The sequence below is a fragment of the Pyxicephalus adspersus genome, chromosome 6 (genome assembly GCF_032062135.1).
Source record: "Pyxicephalus adspersus chromosome 6, UCB_Pads_2.0, whole genome shotgun sequence".
Taxonomy (NCBI): Eukaryota; Metazoa; Chordata; class Amphibia; order Anura; family Pyxicephalidae; genus Pyxicephalus; species Pyxicephalus adspersus.
Window position 1 is genome coordinate 70,794,120 of NC_092863.1, and position 17,142 is coordinate 70,811,261.

Sequence of the window (17,142 nt, forward strand, 5' to 3'; positions counted from 1 at the left end):
GTCAAGTTTGCTAAATAGAGCGGCTTCCACCGAGCCACTAATCTCCTGTTCCACCACACTCGAGATTAATTTAAATACTTCATCCCAGAATGTCCTGGCCTTCGGGCAAGTCCACCAAATATGTATCGTGGAACCCTGGTCTCCGCACCCTCTAAAACATAAGGGAGAGACTGAGAGGAACATCTTTGCCAATCTAGTTGGGAACTACTACAAATTTTGGAACTATTGTTATACAACTCACACTTCAATTTGCGTAGCAATGAACTCTACTGAACCCGAAAATACTTAACTGGTATGCAAGGTCTCATACTCCAAACAGTGACTTTAGCTGAGCCTGAGAAACTATTTTGGACCATCATGATCTATTATAATGTTTCACTAGTGAGTTTGTCCAGACTGGTTGGTGGAATGTGGGGGCGGGAGTTTGCCAGGAGGGCATGGTGCACCGTTACTTCCCCCACACAGGGCTCAATCAGGGTTGATGTACAAGTAGGCCCTTCTTCTTCTTCTCAGTTTTTTACTTTCTCTTCCTTTTGTTTTTCTGTTTGGGTTTTCATCTGGTTTTATATGTGCTTTCACTGCCTCCCTACAGCCCCCACTATACCCATTTCTTCCATACGCCACTTTTCTGTTTACCTTAATGTATAAATTGTCGTGGAAACAAGAGAAGGCTGTATTCAACTGTGTTTTGAGAGCATGGGCTGCAATCCTAATAGAAATAGGTATTTGGAGGTATGTTGTTAACGGGGGAAACTCTTTTTGGTATTGTATAAGACTATTTGATTGCTCTATGTCAAGCCCCCTTTCTTTCTGGTAAATAAAGAATGGCATAAAAAATTCTAAAGAAAACCTACACTAACACAAAAAATACATGGCACCATGCTATCAGCTCTGTAACCTTTAATGTATCAGCTATCCACCAGTGAAATGTGATAAACTTGGGAGGCCTAGAAAATACAATCTTATGATTTATATATGGAGCACTATTATCATAAAACATTGCTTTCATAAAGTACGTTGCAGATTGTGAGATAGTGCAACTCATTTAAAGAACATAGTTCATTTTGTTTTATTTGAAGATAAATGTAAAATTCAAGGTTATCAGATTGTCACATTGTAGCATATGAAATCATGCATTATGCTAAAATAATCACCCCTTCCTGTCTCTCTCAATGTGTCAGCACTGAAGGTACAGTAGTTGGGTGTGCACAGAATGGCAATGAATGTAGAGGGCCAGCACAGAATACTTATGCAGGGCGCATTACATGCATAAAAAGGCAGCATGCATAGATGCAGGTCTTATTATTTTCACTGTTTGGATAAAAGTGAGGGTCTATGATAGAAATAAATAGGATTATTTTAGGTTAATAGGTTTTCCTATTTTAAAATGATAAACAGCTCAGTTAAACTATATATATTTAATCTAGAAATTAAAAAATCTAACCATTTAATATATCTGTTAGAACATGTGACGGATCTTTCTACATTTCTAGATTGGTGCCATTACATGAGGTGGCTACTTGCTTTGATAATTTGTGTTATTGGAGTGACCTCACTGCCAAAGTCTGAAGTACATATTGGTAACCAGAAGCACCAACTGAAATATTGAATGGACAAAATAACACTCAAATAACATATTTAAAATCAACTAGGTACATTTCAGGAGTATCTCCTTTTTTATTATTATTAAATACATTTTTACTTAAGCTGTGGCTGCGTTTAAAAAAAAGAAATGCACACATTTGCAAGCCTTTATTGTATTTTTTTGATCCTGGAATGTATTTTGCTGATTTAAACTGAAGTATATTTGGGATTTTTAGTGAATCTTTCATCAAAATACTACAGCACACAGTTCCCTAAGCCAGAAATGATTGTACCCATTTTCCATGTATTTCTTGTAGAGTGCCAATTTTTCTATTGCCAAACTACTTACAGTAGATCTACCTACTCTCCACAACATAAAGGCTAATCATTCTGTACAGCATTGATAGGACTGGGAAGAATAATTATTCAGCACACATGAATTTCTGACATGATCTGCAAGTATATTTTGTTTACCAAAACATTTTGAATGTTATATTCAACAGACCAAAATAAGCAAATAAGAAAACTTTATTGCTGGGGTTTAAAAATACTTTCATCAATTTGTAAACAAACACTCTAGCAGCCCCAGCCCTAGACAGCTCATCAATATACTTGTCCTTCTAGAATTTGAATGCAGGGCAGAAAGATAATTTGGAAGGAACTGGGTGCTAGCTGATCCAGCACATATCACCATGCACCCAAATCCAGTGATTTTCTAGGTTGTGTGTTAACACGAGCTGTTACTCCTCAAGTACAGCCTGCTGGAACATGATCATCGGCATCTGGGGGAAGTAACTGAACCGACGGAAACTTCCCAAAGGATGTGATAAGACGACTGCAACCTATTACCTACAGTTCACACAAATTTGTGAAAAAGAAATTTGGACAAAATATTAAATCACTACAGAAGTATGTGCACATGTGTTAGGTGAACAGAGAGGAGTTAGGACTGAATATCAAGAAAAAATATGGTTATTGGGCAAGGTTTTTAAATATTTCCTATAAATCTTTACCTTGCACATTAGTTCCATTCATCTTTACATATTAGGTCAGTGACTTATGTTGCCACAGACATCTCCCAGTCTGGCCATCTGTTCATCTTATGCCTAGGGTCAGTTCTAATTTCACAGCTTGGCTGATAAAAAGTAACATTCCATGAACAAATCAAATAACTTAACAAATGCTAATTATGTCAACAGGAGTTAAACAACAATGTGTGTTTTTTTCACCTAAGGAAATATTGTGTCATAAGAAGTGATTAAAGCTTCCAGCGCTGTTGAGAAGGAAATAGAAATGTCATTAAGATTAAAATATCAAGCGGAGGTGAAATGATGGCAATCTCCATGTGATTATTTAATGCTCTTGACATCTGCATTTTTTTGTGTCCATATTGCTCTTGCACTACCTTGCTATAATCAAGAAATAGAGCCATAGGAGTGTAATACCTTTGCATAGAGTGATAATGTGCACAAATTGCCTTCTGACATATGTGGTAAATGGGAACTTGATGTGACTTTGAACCTGGGGGATAATCCTGTGTCATGCAATTTTGGTTTCAGTGCAGTCATTTCCATTTCAATATGGACAGATTTATTATAGAGTTTATTGATGTGAAAATGTGCGTGTTTAGTTTGAAAATGAGATTGATTTGGTTTGTCTGTTTAGCCCACATGACCATGTCCATTTTTTCCCTACAATGTGCGATATTGTTTTTTAGTTTCAGTTAGGGTGGTTTGTGCATAATATATATATATATATATATATATATATATATATATATAGGAATATTATACGTTCTTGTTTATTGAAATAATTTAAATATTTTAATTTATTTGCACAATTTGTGCACAAATCATGTTTCCTTTTTGAAAATCATGAAAGTTTACCTTAATATAAATTATTTATTGACTGTGGTAATGTTTTAAGAGACCCTGCCAGCTGAGCGGCTAGTAGCAGTTGCAAAGAATGACCATTAAATTTGAATCCTGATGGGAGTGAACTCTAGGAAAGCCCTGCACATCACTATTTGTACATGCAGTAGCCGACCTGATCTACTGCTGGACTTTCTGTGTGCTAGCTTCACAATCAGCCGTGTGAAAAATGAGAAAACGTAAGAGTAATTGCTGTGTTGCAATGAGCATAGATGTTTTAGTAATTGTTCCCAGCACCATTTACATTTGTTGGCCAGCCCCTTTTGCTGCTCAAGGCATCCAGCTCAGCCATTCTCTGTGTCCTCTATCATTCGCTAGGAGCACTAAAGCTGATAGAAAGTGCACACAAGTAGCTGAAGCTTTGCATAAAAGTTAAATGAGCGTCAGATGATTATTGCTGGAATTGAAAATAAAATAAAAAGTGCTGTTCAATGGCAAAGGAAGGGAGAGAATGAGGGTGTAGCACCCTATTGTGCTTTGTGCCATAGGAGTGTTGTTCCCGATCAGCTGCTCGACAATCCACTGTGGCAATTTGATAAATGACATTTAGGCTGTACACGTCAAAATTTCCCCTGAGGCAACCATGATTGTTCATTTTGGGGAAGAGTCAAGTGCTTGTGTATGTACCCTGAGTGGAAGTTAGGAATTTCACAGAAAGACAACTCCAGAACTATCCAATCCCTACAAAACCTGCAAATCTCTGTACATGAAAACATAATGCCATCTTAAAATAATAAATTTTAAATAATAAAAACAAAAACAAAATTGTAATAAGCGTGGCACACTTCCTAAATCAGCAATCAACTGTCCATTGACCAACTAGGCTCCTGTGTAGGATTAAGTGCACAGGAGTGCCTTTCAGCGCTTTTCCAATTTCCAACCCAATATAACAGGTAGGTAGTCCCAGCAATAAATGCTGGGACTTGTGGTCCAGAATAGTACTTCCTCCTGTACTTCCTGTACTTGTTCCGGAATCCTGAATGATCACTAAATAATGATAAAATTGCCCACTGTATTTCGATTTCTAATTTTCTTTTATTTAACAGAACATGATAAGTTATTTGGTTTATATGGCAATAGAAGTTGCAAATAAAAGTATGAAAAAGGTGAAAACAGTATTTTTTTAGTTGGGGTTTACATGTAACTTATCAAAAGAAAAAAAAAAAGTTCCCTAAAGTGGGAAAGAAGTTATATACATTATATAGGTCTCCATCGTTTTAGGGTACTTTTGAACTAAAGTTGCTGTTTTTTTTTTTTGTGTCACATTTCTAGGACAAAACAATGTTAATAAAACACTCATTTGTCTGGTGATGGGTGTCCAATGACAGTAAAGATCAAATGCTTGCCTCTCAATCTATGTAGTATGTTCAAAGCTAGCTGGCTGCAAAGTGTCAGATCTCATTCCATATTTAATGTGCACTGTGAGAGTCTAAATGAACTGAAAGGGTCAAACAAAATTTGATACTTTTGTGACCAGCTTTAGTTAATGTGCTTTCACAGCATGAAAACACAAATGCACTTGTGAGGTCCTATATGGTATGGTATATTCACCTCTCTATTTTGGAACCAAATCTGTACATCCATATTTTCTCTTAAGTTGTCTTTCTATAGATTTATATATCTATTTGTTTAAATAAATTGCCCTAAAAACTTTCAAAAGTTTTATGATACAACTACACTATTCATTGAACATCTAAATTATTGCATTTATAAATAAGTCAGCATAAAGGAAAGTGATAGTGAAAAACAGCAAAAAATAGTCTGTGGGTATATGCTATAAAATAGTTATATTCTTCCAACATGTGCCACCTGAGACAGCCCCTAAAATACTTACCTCCTAAGTCTGATAGTAAGACCTCTTCCTTTCTGAAAGCTCAGGTGTCCTAGTAACAGAAAACTCTCAAATCCATCACTGTCTCCTGACCTAACATTTTCCATTATCCCCACCCCAGGTATTTTTTTACTGCAACAGAACTATGTCCTGTAAAATGTTTGTTACCTCTGGCAATGTTCCTTTTTTTGCAGTCCATGGCCCTGCTCAGTGAGCCCTCACAGACTTGTATGGGGCTGTCTGGAAAGCAACTTCTGCACCTTGCCCTATACAAGTTGGTGAATACATAAGGATACTTTAGGAATAACATTGCAAGAAACCACTCTGCTAAAGGGGTTAGCCTGGGTAGCAGTATTAATATAGGTTGGTCCAGATGGGGATTATTATTAGACTTTCTGTGAAATGTTGACCTCTAAGGTCCCCCCCCTCCCCTCCTATGCTTTTGCAATATACATTTTTTAGTATAAACATATATTAAATACAGCGCACTTTTCCTTAGCATTTTTATCCATAACCTTAACCAAGGTGGTGAAATTTATAAATTCTTCACCTGTCAGTTTGGCCTTTCCGTTGTTTAGATAAACTCAATCCCCATTTGGTGCTAAATGAAATTCCTAACAAAACTAAGGCTCATCCTTCTATCTAGTGGTCAAAATTATCAAAAAAGCATAACACTCCTTAAAGTAAATGCTATGCCTTTGCCATGCATCCAAACAAAAAAAATCTGAGCTGACTTGACAGGTATATCATTTATAAATATACCCCTTAATTTTCTTGCCATTTGTCTCATCCCTTTGTCACCTGCCTCCCTTCCTTTCTTGTATACTTTGAATCCTCTATATCAGCCTTTCTCAACTTTTTTAAGATGGGGAAACACTATAAATAACTGTAAATAAATAAGTCTCCAGGGAACTCCTTGTATAATTACTATATCCAACTCAGTACAAAAGTGTGGTGGTCAATGGCAAGAAAGTCTCTTAGATTGCTGGCCAATTTTTCAAGGAACCTCTGGAAGAACCCTAGCATTCCTTGGTACTGTTAAAAACACTGATCTGTATCCATACACATGTGTTGTTCTGTGTTCCTTTTATGCAAGCTTTGCAGTTGTGAGCTGAACTCCCGCTTTTCCCACTCTTCTCCCCTTTTATTACCCTTTTGAATGAACACTTTGATGGCTTTGTAATGTGGAACATTTTTTTCCGATTTTTTGCTACAACCAACGTATTTTTGATATACAGTTGACATTCAAAAATGGTGCGCCCAATTTTTGAAAAATCCGGATTTTTGAAGGTTATACTCACCTCCACACACAGGCCAGCCTTCAACTAGAAGCACCGCGGACATCTGGCACAGTTCCGGAGAGCAGGCAGCAGGGACGTCCCATTGTGTATTTAGTGTAGCAAGGTTGTGTCCTGGTGTATGGCCAGTTGACTGTCCACCAGTGTATGGCCAGTTTAAAACTGATCAAATCACAAGAAAAGACCTTTCATCTGATTTTGACACATTTGTGACATAATCTTGTAGGTTGCTTCTCTAATCATTTGTGTTCATGTTGCAAACTGATTATATTGTGTTTGATTACACTTATCTCTGGGGTACTATTGATTGATACTAATTTGAATATTTCATTTTATTGCAAATGTAGAATGATACAGTGTATGCTGGGATTCTCCAGATTATGCTCAACAATAAATCATTAGAATAAAATAAACAGTAACATAAAATAAAATTGCATTGTAAAATTTTATTCTATGTTAGCTTTTTATTTTATTCTAATGATTTATTGCCGAGCATAATACTACCAGACCCTGTTGTCAGAAAGGTTGGTGACCACTGCTTTAGTCAATACTTTCCCCCTTTTTGCATTTTGTCTTTTCAAAACCCAAAAAAATCAAATTTCATATAAAATTAAAAAAATATATCAAACAATATAAAGAAATCTCTGTAATACTGCTAATACTTAATATTTTTATCCAAAAAGTTGAATTACATGTTAAGTGATTTTTTTATTTTTAAGTCTACAACCAATATGATTATAAAGCTAGTATTGTTATCAGTTTTCTATCATTCCTGTACAGCTGTATGCTGCCTGTCATTTTTTTTAAATATTTTGACCTTCCACCTAAATCCACCATCCACTGAATGCATCTTTAGACCTTGCTAGTAAATAGGGAAAACAATACATCACTAAAGATACAGCTCAATGGAAGCTGACATACCTGTAATCAGGCTTTATCCCACTGTCCTTTGGATTCAATAGAAGAAATTCTTTCATATCAAATCTAAGACGATGAGGACTATTTGACCCACTTAGCCTTTCTATTTCTACTTGCAGCATAATACAGAATCACACAATCTCTACATCTTCATAGTATAGGTTAGAGTCTCAATGGAGCACATTTATATTTTAACAAAGGGTCGAACTTAGAGAAAAACACTGCATTATTCTCTGGCGTATTATCTGTGACTATTCATTTTGTGCTTCCTGACTTTGTAAACATGCTTTTTATCCTGGCTGTTTTTCTTTTTCTTTCTGTTACATCTACATTTTCAGTGTTATTCTGGCTTTTATCACACAGTGTCCTGAGTGTCACAAGAAAACTGATGCAACTTTTACATTTTACATGCTTATCCTACATGCCACTAAAGGCAGCTCTATTTTCATTAAACCTTTTCATATAGGGAATTGCATTGTTTTTTGTGGGTCAGCAGGTGTGGTCATTTATGGCCTAAAAACAGGATCAATAAAAAAGGTGCCACATAAAAATAATAAACCTGATTAATTGCTGTGGGCAAAACTTTTTTTTGTTTGTTTCCCTTTTCTTTTTTTAATATATCACATAAACATACATTTTACATAAGAACAGTGACGTTTACTCACTATGTAATGGACTGCAGAGCAAGATGTAAAAACCAAGTATGTAATAAGCAAATATGGCTACCCCATTTATCTAATCACATAGTGTTTCACAGACCTTAGATACTGACACATAGCTGGTCTCTTTTACACATAAGTCTTAAAATTTATTAGCTGAGTCTGATAAATAAATGTTAAATTACCACCTAAGACCGATCTTTCAATGACATCTGATATGTCTTCTTTTATTACCATTCATAATACCTTGTTAGAATTGTATTTTATATCTAGAACACAGTACAACCAATAAGTATGCATTACTGTAAGCTTGTAAGGTTTTTGCAGAATTATTTGTCTTCTTTTATAGCTTTTTCAAATGCCAATCTTTAAAACCTATTTATTCATGTCATCCCTATTTATCTCAATCTTTTGGCCTCGCGGTCACCAACATTATTTTTCTCTTTACATTCTTTTGGCATTTTTATGAAAAAAAGGTTTGCTCTGCATTAGATTCTGTGAGAGAGGGGCAGTCCTGCAATTCACATTAAAGGGTAAATAATTCACCTTGAGAAAGCTTCCCATAGCTCAGTCTTGAGCAGCTAAATGAGTTTTAGGTCTGTGGTTTATATTGTTTGGAGTTATAAACTGCAAGCATTTCTGCATTTACCTTCTAAATGTTTTAAATGATATGGAAGAGCATGCCTAATGGTCACATCCCAAAAGATATTTGTTCAAAACAGCATTAGTATCTGTTCATCATCTTAGTAAAATAAATAGGATAAACAAGCAGCCATAAACACTGAACAATGACCATTTGTGAATAGTAATGACACTTTACTGCTGAACATTGTTCTTTGCAGAGCTTTACTGAAAAATCTGATCTGTTTATCTTAAATACACTAAGTGCATATATTTTAGTGCAGACAGTACTGAGTTTGTTACAAGATGAACCAGCCCTTCATTATGTGTAACAGAAATGAACAAACCTTGCCGTATGATCTTCATTCTCTGAAATGAATAGGGTTTTTCAATTTCTCTTCTTCTACATGGTTGACTGAGCTGTGTAACTGCTAGGCTTATGCAGTATTACTATTTAAATGCAACTTTTCTGACTCAGGATAGCAGGATTGCAAATATGCAGATGTCATCTGATGTGTCATCTTGTTGGTTTTCTTTGGGCTACGTTAGGTCCATCTTATTTTATCTGCTAAGGAGAGATACTTGCTGATTTGAAATTTTTGCTTCTAGGTGCCAGGTTGACCTGTCGGCCTTGAGCAAAGAACAAACTCACAAACTGAAGCTGAATTTGGAAGAAGGGGAAGGTTGCCTGGTTCTGCTGGTGACTCTGACAGCCTCATCCGCCATCAGTGTCTCTGACCTCTCTGTCAGCTGCTTAGAGGATCAAAAAGAGCGCGAGGAGATTCTGCGGAGATATGTATGTAATACCAATTAGATATCTATCAGATGGTCCTTTAGTGGCTATTAAATACAGAACGATTACAGTTAGCAGAAGATAAAATTAATCGCATTGCATGTTAGCTGTTTAGTAAATGCAGTACCTTATATTTCCTGATCTACGGTCTGGATGGCCATGATTAAAGTTTTAAATTCAGGCTAATAAACCCCACAGCTGAGAGAGATACATTCATGTTTCTGATGTTTAAAGGTAAAACTCAGTAAGCAGGATTATCATAGTGTCCTATATACTACAGCATTATATACAGTTACTACTTTTATATTCTGCGTGTATTTAGAAACCAGTTTATTCAGAAAATGAAAGCATAAGTTCATATATGTTGTATATGTGTGTGTGATATAAGGAATACCCTTATTCATATTTTGTCATTCTTTAATAATTTTTTTGGATTCAGTATTCTTTTTATTGTGTCTTTTCTTACAAAAGAATTGGTTTTAAAATATTATAAAAAAAAGTAAATAAAATATCCTAATTAAAAATAAATATTGTACAAAATCATAATATATTTATACCCATCAATAACATATTTTCTAACATGTGGGTAATATCCAAAATCGTTTACTAACCCGTGCCATACTATGGAAATTAACTGTATTTGTGTGACGTCCTTGCTCTTTCTATTAAAACAAGCTTCAAATACAAATATAAGCCAAAAGTACTTAAAGATAAGCAAAGAACATTGCTTAAAAAAAAATAAAACATTAAAAACTGTGTAATAAAATAATGCTTAGTTAAAGTAAATTAGGCAGGCACCCAGCTAGTGTCTGAACCAGCTCAAAAAATTACAGGACATTTTTTATAAAATACAAAGATTTACTCCCCAGTATACCTGTGGTCATATTGGTGTGTTGTATGTAATTTACCTTAGGCTATCTGATTATGTCTGCAGTTTGAATTTGAAACAAAGGAACAAAATTCCTTTTATACTTGTTTTAGGCCTTTTTTATACCAGTGTTTTTATGACATAATCCCTTTTATAGAACAAGGACGTTAGAGAATCAGCGAGAACTTCCTCCAGGCAGACAGCAAGTGGAGCTCTAACACTAGTGTTTGGCTGCAGAGTCTATCGCTAAAAAAGTAGTCTTGCAAGAGTGGAGAAAAAGCTATTTCCACTTAATATCACAAAGCTTTTATTGTACAGTATTGCAGGTGTTTAGAAGCCTTCTCTAGACACTCAGCCATTAAACCAAACTCTGCCTAACAAAGAGATGCTTAATTTTTTTTCTCCCAGATTATAAAATATTCCTACTCCCTGACTGGAATCCTTTCAATAACTGAATTTAATAAAGATGTACCTTATCAGTCAGCGCAGATAACATGAAGTGCTGGTACTAATGCCGTACAATATTCTTCAAACAGATTAGCTGGATGTGCACCTTGGTAAATTTATTCAGGCTATCTCCACTGAATCAGCTGTCTGCTAATGCTCGAACAACTTATACTCCAATAGCATTATCATAAACACACTTTAATAGAGGTGACTTAGCACGGCTAAACAAAACCTTTTATTCAGGAAACTAATGGAGACTGAAAGTGGTGTATTTAGATAGTTGAAGCTGCAATATTATGACAGAAATCATGGCTAGAAGGTTTTAATGCCCTTGGCCTCCTGCCATTTCCAATTCCTTACACGGTGGAGAGTGACACAAGTAAAAAGGCAAGATGCGGTAGCCAAGGACCAAACATGAGCAGCTTCAAATTTGCTCAGCAGGCTATCGTGAGGGAAAAGCGGGGACACGGTGGTATTATTACCTGCTGTCACCTAGTGGCTGCGCTCAGTTGGAAATTGACATTTTCATTGCTAGGTCAAAGTTGGATTCTCAGGTTGATCCTTATTACAACTTTCTTTCAGATTATCCTTTCAAACATGGATAAATATCTGTCTTTTAAAGATAGACATGAAATTGAAAATACTACATATTGTTACTTTTTTACTACCTGCATGTATGATTGTTCTGAAATGCTTATGTTTTACTTCTGGGAAAAAATATTTTTTTAGGTTCTAAGTTTGACAGTACACTACAGTACGGCTTTTTATATTTTTATACCTCCTTTCTCTTTGTACTCCTAGAGTGTCCCCTTGGAGCTCTATATTTACTCTTTCTCCAACCATGGTGTATCATTCATCTCATGCCTAAAACACAATATTTATTCCTTAATTATTCCTATATTTTTTATATACTGGTCTACTGGTCATAGCTCTATTTTCTAAGAATTTTAACTAAGCTTTTTTGCTTCCCTCAATGACACAAATACCTTTATTTCCAGAATGTAGGATTTTGTACTATTGTAATTTAAGCAAGATGATGCATTCTTCTGCACTGAACTATTCAACAAATCACTATGCTCTTTTACCAAAATGTAAATTTCCCTGTGTAAACAGAGTTTGTCCTAAACAGTTCACTGAGATTTGGCGATGACAGTTGGATTGCATTCATATATATGCTAATTAACAATGTACATTATACTTACATCATTGTTAGGACACTGCCTGATCATGTTTTATCTTTAAGTTAAGGTGAATGGGATAATATATGGTAATGTTGTGGGGGTGTGGTGTTTTGTATGGCTTTTGTATTTTTAATTACTGTAGTGCTATTGATAATACCTTGAAAACAATCAAAAACCTTTAAAGATGAATCAGTTTAGGTGGGCAAGCACTTTTCAAAAGCCTAGTTAACTAGTTAAATATCAACTTAGTGTCAACACACTGAAACATTGGAAATTATTTCTGATAGACAAGACTATCTTGAAAAGTTCAGGTAATGGAAAACATGTTATCATGATATTAAATATGACACGTTGTTTTCTCATTAGGAAACTGGAGGAATTACAGATGTGCAAAAAATGTATAACCAGTACAGTATACATATTTGTAATACAAATGTAAAATACTTTTTTTTTTTTTTTACAGTATATTCATTATTGTCTTTTCCAGATTTTATCCAAATCCTGGATTCTATATTTAGTCTTGTGGAAATTCCAGCAGAGGGAGCATAAAGACCTCTTTTTGAATAAAACTAAGCCACACATTATGTATTTTTATTTATGGATAAAGTAGAGGAGGGACTTTTTCCCCTTTCTCCAGCAGCCTAGAAAGTGTTAACATTCCTGAACTCAGGCTGGTCATTCGCCTTTGGACCTATGATCAAACTCACTGGGGACATTTTTGTCCTGGTAGGTAGAACAAGAAACGTAACATAACATTTAACTACCCCTAAGTGATAAGGGTGCATTTTTCTAGTCTAATATATATTCAAGCTCTTGCTAAAACTGATTCTTTGTTTTTTCGTTTTTATTTTTGTATGCCTTCCGGGGAAAATTTCCCTTTGTACATGTGGGCAGAAATTTTCCAATTGGAACAGATACATCAATAAAAAATTTTGTTTGGGGAAAACAACCTGTACACATTCTTTAGTAAATTAATTGAACATCATTATTCACATTAGGTGTTAACCAACACTCACTAAAGAAATATTATACCATATACAATATCTGACAATACATACAATATCTACAATATTGTATGTCATGAAAATTACAAGTCATGGCTTTAACTGGCAATTCCTCTGAGAGAAAGAATATATTTGTCTAATGTTAAATTATCTTTGTTCCATTCCCATTGCAATGTCTTCAAGCATGAAGCGTGGAAAGACATACATTTCAGCACAATTTATATATATCATATAAATTTGTAAGTAATATATATAAATGTTTGTTTATATATGTGTCATAGTTAATTAGGCCATCTACTAAGTACCAAAAGAAGTATTCAGAAAGTATATATAGTTAGACACTGGCTGGCACTCTCTCTCTCCCCCCTCTGTGTCTCTCTCCCCCCTATTCATGGTACAGTTAGTACCTAGCATGGTGCCTTTTGGGCTAAAGCATACAATAAAAATATACCAGTCCAAGTGCTGCTGATCTATCTCTAATAACCTGACCCCAAAAAATGAAAACGAGACCCAATTTCCAATAGTATAGGTTTCCCTAGAGTTACATGAAAGAAGGAAAACAGTTTAATTGACTAGCAAAAGTGTGCCAACAGAAATGCCCTTTTCCCCCTTCTCTAGCAACCTAGAAAGTGTTAAAATTCCTGATGGTTATCGTTCTTTGGAATCTATGATCAAACTCACAGGGAACATTTTTGTCCTGGTAGGTAGAACAAGAAAAGTAACATCACATTTAACTATCCCTAAGTGATAAAGATTAATTTTTTCTAGGTTGATATATATGGTTAAAACCATTTGTTTGTTTTCAAATATATATATATATATATAAATAATCTTTTTAATATTTGATATTTAATATCTTTATTTTAGGGGTTGATTTTGGATCTGCTGTGCACAGTCTGCAGTGTCACCTCATCTGGAGTCTTTGTCCTTAGTAGTAGGGGTGCTGGGGGAATGTGTTCTTATAGATTTGACATACCAGGGCTTCTTACCCTCACAATAACACTTAACCTAAAGCCTAACAGTACATTTTGTTTCCTAAACTTAGATTTAAACTTTAACCTGTTTAGCATAAATAAAACTTGATTGATTGTGTCAGGGTTTTTACCTCCTTTCTTCGTTATATTCAAAAGGGAAAAACTGGTATTTTTCATAATCATTCAGATACAGTATATACTCCAATGTAAACATTGTATTTCATTTCCCAGCCTTTAATCTGGAAATAAAGTATAAGCGGTTTGAAAACTCCTGATAAATTGGATTAAAAATACGCTTTTAACAACTGCTAAATTAAACCAGAGTCTTTCTTATGTTTGTGCAGGGGGATTGAACATATAAGCTGATATGTGTTTTTCTTTTCTTCTTACCTTTTACTGTGTGCTGTTTTGTATGTGTAGACAGAATGCTGTGCACCATGCATACACATCAGTAGTGGAAAGCTTTCAGAAAATAGGTTTAACTTTTTGCTAACAGACACTTGTACAGGTCAGGCAGGACACCTTTGTTACAAATGTTTGTACTGCAAGTCTGCCTGTGTTATAATTGCCATATTTTTTCCTGGCCAATGACCCATACATACTGTACAGAAGAGCAGAAACAGATGGCTAAGCCTCTTACAATAATTACACAATTGCCATCATTTCTATTGATTGTCTGTTTTATCTACTTCTCTCTGCCTCCTTCCCCGGTGCCATTTATGAAAACCTCTATAAATTATCATGCCCCGACTGAAATAGAATTTATTTATGTGTGATTTTCGCTCACTGGGATCTGTAAACCTATGAGATGTGCTTGAATGAGACATCTAACGAGCTGACCCTACATCCTGATCGAAAAGTCCTGGCAAATGACAGTATTAGATGCTATTTAGCCTGTTCCTGGCTCAAAGACAGAGCCCTGCACATTAAAGAGACATTATTTCTTGAAGAGATAATGTAAAACTGCCTAAAAAGATTACAAATGCATTTCTCTTTTTTTTGCTAAAAAAAGGAAAAGGTCCACTAATGGTTAGCAGACCAAGAGAGATTGTCTGACCTTTTCAGAACGGGTGTGCTGAACCCTTGGTTCCCCTTGTCACAGTTTAAAAACCGTAGGAGCTAGTTTAGAAAAGAAGTTGTTAGCATTCGATTTCTATTATGACATTTCACAGTCATCCGATTTAATGTCCCTTGACCGGATTGTCCACTGTGAGACGATGGGCTTGAAATGTTATTTAGAGCATTGATAAAAGGTGAGCGCTTCTAAGATGACAGCGAGTCATAAGGCTGGTGGTGTGACATTAATTTTCTCCATAACAGAGATGGAATAAGACGTCATAGTGACAAGCTGTCAATCAGGGCTGGCCCCTCTGTGGAACTCAATGCCATAGGATGGGGTATTACTTCTCCCATAATGGAGCTGAGCCGAGACTCTCTCCTTGACAGCTGCAGCAACCATACCGAAAATATATTATACAGCCTTTCATTAAAAAAATAGAGAGGGCTCATCTCTGGAGCATTTCATTTTTTCCCCATCTTTTGAAGATAGAGCAAATTCACAACAAATCATAGATTCCTGTGCAGCAGTATTATTTTCTAGTCCATGGAAAAACATCCTTTTTTTTTTTGTTCAGATGACAATATTCATAAATAACACATAACAGATTCTGATAGCAAATTTCTCTGTAGAGCCAGGTATTTATGATAATCTAGCATTTACATTTGCTTATTACAAAGCTGAGAGTTTATTATAGGTGCTTACTTTATACAGAATTTAATACGTATTTATTATTATGCAATTCGACCATTGCGGAGCACTGGAATAAGCCAATCATAAATCCCTGTCCTAAACACATTGCAGTCTATACGGGTAATACTTTTTCATTAACTTTTTAACATCTTCTCAATAAAACTGGTTATGTTTGTAGCTTCACATTTGCCTTAATATCTTGTATGCAGTGTAGTAAAAGTTGGTGTTTTTTGTCAGTTTAATTTAGGCTGATGCTGTTAATTATCCAATTTACGTTTTTGCTACACATGGTAAACATTGGCACAAAATCTCTGAGCTCAAAAACAAGAATTTCTTTCGATAGCATGGTAGAAAACAATACAAAAAAAGGGGTTTTAAAAAAATCTAAACCTAAATTTGGCTCCTCCACATTTTTTATTTAATAGGAAGCCTCCTGCAGGTAAATCCTTCTATCAAAGCATACCCAGGACATATTGAAACACTTAGGCCCTTTTACGCCTGTGGTTGCTGCTCCCAGACACATATCAAACTGCTTCTATGTGCCTATGACAATAAAATTCTTCCTAAAGAAGGTGAAAAGCAATCGAACATTCAGAAGTGACATGCCACTTTCAGGAACCTCACTGGAATCCAACCACAATACAACCTCAAGTGCGTGAAAATGTGTGCACAAAAGTAGTTTCTGTTATGATGTTTGTTTTGTGCTTCTTGAATTGCACAGCAGTAAGCTGGGTTGAGGCACGCCACTGGAGCTGGTGTCAGTTATACACACCAAAACAACCTGGTGCCAAAACTGTGGCTCCTTGATGTACATCAGAATAGCACAGCACAACGTGGAGAGATCGCAAAGTGGAGAAACGTCAACAGGAACTTGTTAAGAATTCATCACGAACCCCAGGCAAATATAAATGACACATTTATGATATATTTTTTTTAATGGAAAAAGTGTGAGTTCCTGACTTAGGTCATCCTTTTTAAATCCCTGAGCAGAGTGATAGCTATCTGAGCTCATTAGTTTTCTGCTTCTTCTTTAACTATCTAGTCACAGTCTAGAGAAGGGAGAAGTCATCACATTTTTACCCAAATGCAGCAGGGACAAATTAGGTCCCCCTACCCTGTCAGACAGCACTGTGCTGGTATGGTAGAGCCATGAAAATCTCATGACTGAATTCAGTTTTCTATTGTTATATTAGCTGTATTGAAAACAGACATGCCTGTCAAGTTCAACCAAAAGACAAATATAAATCAGTGAAATAAATACCTTGCATTCTTAGATAAGCAAA

General features: G+C 35.4%; 1 protein-coding gene and 1 long non-coding RNA gene across 3 annotated transcripts in view; one reads left to right on the forward strand and one right to left on the reverse strand.

The window, feature by feature from the left end:
* LOC140334062 (uncharacterized) overlaps positions 1 to 17,142 on the reverse strand; it is a 420,558-nt gene that overhangs the window by 376,180 nt on the left and 27,236 nt on the right. The gene's annotated exons all lie outside the window — the stretch shown is intronic.
* Positions 1 to 17,142, forward strand: part of MCTP1 (multiple C2 and transmembrane domain containing 1) — a 374,168-nt gene that overhangs the window by 163,368 nt on the left and 193,658 nt on the right. For both annotated transcript variants that reach the window (XM_072416147.1, XM_072416146.1), the window contains one exon: positions 9,452 to 9,638. In XM_072416147.1, the coding sequence (XP_072272248.1) occupies positions 9,452 to 9,638 (187 nt within the window). The remainder of the gene's footprint in view (positions 1 to 9,451; positions 9,639 to 17,142) is intronic.